Source organism: Octopus bimaculoides, chromosome 15 (assembly GCF_001194135.2).
Source record: "Octopus bimaculoides isolate UCB-OBI-ISO-001 chromosome 15, ASM119413v2, whole genome shotgun sequence".
Taxonomy (NCBI): domain Eukaryota; kingdom Metazoa; phylum Mollusca; class Cephalopoda; order Octopoda; family Octopodidae; genus Octopus; species Octopus bimaculoides.
Genome location: NC_068995.1, coordinates 9,590,920 through 9,593,013, shown reverse-complemented (window position 1 = coordinate 9,593,013; position 2,094 = coordinate 9,590,920). Strand labels below are relative to the sequence as shown.

General features: G+C 37.0%; 1 protein-coding gene across 1 annotated transcript in view; it reads left to right on the top strand.

The window, feature by feature from the left end:
* LOC106879363 (electron transfer flavoprotein subunit alpha, mitochondrial) overlaps nucleotides 1-1,711 on the top strand; it is a 20,745-nt gene extending 19,034 nt beyond the window's left edge. The window contains exons 9-10 of the mRNA XM_014928884.2: nucleotides 866-1,012; nucleotides 1,262-1,711. Of these exons, the coding sequence (XP_014784370.1) occupies nucleotides 866-1,012; nucleotides 1,262-1,300 (186 nt within the window). The 3' untranslated portion in view covers nucleotides 1,301-1,711. The remainder of the gene's footprint in view (nucleotides 1-865; nucleotides 1,013-1,261) is intronic.
* The last annotated feature ends 383 nt before the right edge of the window (nucleotides 1,712-2,094 follow it).

Below are 2,094 nucleotides of genomic sequence, written 5' to 3'. Positions count from 1 at the left end.
TATATATATATATATATATATATATATATATATATATATATACATATATATAATGTGTGTGTGTGATATAAGTATGCATGTTATGTGGTATCTATGTGCAATATGCATGTGTATGTATATATTTAAGTATTACTGATGTATTTGTGTATGTGTGTCTGTTTGATATGTACATCTACCTGTGTGTATGTTGTATATTATGAAATGCATTTGTGATATATATATATATATATATATATATTGGCTGTGTGGTAAGAAGCTAGCTTCCCAACTACATGGTTTGGGGTTCAATCCTATTGTGCGGCACCTTGGGTAAGTGTCTTTTATCATAGCCTAAGACCAACTAAGGCCTTGTGAGTGGATTTGGTGTCATTTGTCTGAGCTCCACATAAAGTGATGCACCCCACAGCTCTGAAATAAACTCGACTGCTCTCACAAATGAGAATACTAAAAATGAACCCGACCGCCCTCTAAAATTAAGTAAAGAAACAGGAAAAATAATCCAGAATCCTTATCTGGTACTGGATCAATCCCAAAATCTAATCATTTTTAATATGGTTACCCAGAGAGAGAGAGAGAGAGAGAAAGAGAGAGAAAGGGCGTGTGTGTTTGTCCTACTGATGTTTGTTTGTTTAATGTCCCTATACATTAGCAGTTTAGCAAAAGCGATAGATTGAATAAGCACCAGGCTCCAGAAAATAAGTCTATAGTTGATTTATTCAACTAAACCCTTCAACGCTGTGCCCCAGCATGGCCACAGTCCACTGACTGAAACAAGTAAAAAATAAATCTAAAAAATAAAAAAAAATAAAAATGATAAACATATTTTATACCACATAGCAGACCTCTCTTTTTTATCGTTTTCTAGGACCTTTATATGGCTGTCGGTATATCTGGTGCAATCCAACATTTGGCTGGCATGAAAGACAGTAAGATTATTGTTGCTATCAATAAGGACCCAGACGCTCCTATCTTTCAAGTTGCGGATTATGGATTAGTAATGGACTTATTCAAGGTATGTAACACTGTTAATTCATTACAACACACCGTACTGTTTTTGGATAGTGATTGGATTCAGGAGCTGGAGGCTGAAAGAACCTATTGAATGTGTGTATGCACATATATATATATATATAGATATATATATGTGTGCCATGAAGTGGGACTGAACCTGGAACCATGTGGCTGGTAAGCACGCTACTTACCACACAGCCACTCCTGCACCTGTTCACTAACTCTGTTGTCTATTCTCTATTATTTCCAGGCTGTTCCTGAGATGACAAACCTCATCAAGAGTTCCTGATGTTCTCATGCTGTGTGACCTAGTGATCGGGTGATGGCGTAACACAAGAACATTGATTGGTTTGGTCTGACCAGATGTGACGTGGAGACACTTGATTATAGTAATCACACACACACACGTGCACACACACATTTACTTACACACACTGGTTAATACAAACACACAGACACAGTTATACATATATACAGTCTGGTATACACATGTAGTTTCTAGCGTATGCTTCTCAGACTGCTACATGCATACAAACACAGTGTCATACATACACATACTACATGCATACAAATGTACATATGTATATGCACACACACACACACGCATACATACTGACTTAAATATACACACATACACATATTCAGTTATATAAATGTTCTTTACTGATGAATAAACAACGTTGTGATAATTTTATTTACATTTTGTAGTTTGTCTTTATTGTTTTCATGTTGTTATGTAGTTGTTTTTCTTAAATCATGAATGAAGCTAACAAGTTTTCTTGTGGTTACTTAATGTGTGTGCACATGTGTATATATATGTGTGTGTGTGTGCGCGCGCGCGCGTGCGTGCGTGTGTGTGTGCGCGCGCGTGCGTGCGTGTGTGCGTGCGTGTTTGTATATATATATATATATATATATTGTGTGTGTTTGTGTTTCCTTCTCTTGACGTTGTCTCATAGTTGTAAACGAGTGTCACCGTCACACAAGCGGTGTTCTTAATTATCAATTTGTTGTGAAAACATCTCTGGTCACGAGGAAATATTACCTTGCTTGGAAAGGGCTGAGTGTTGGTGACGGGAAGGG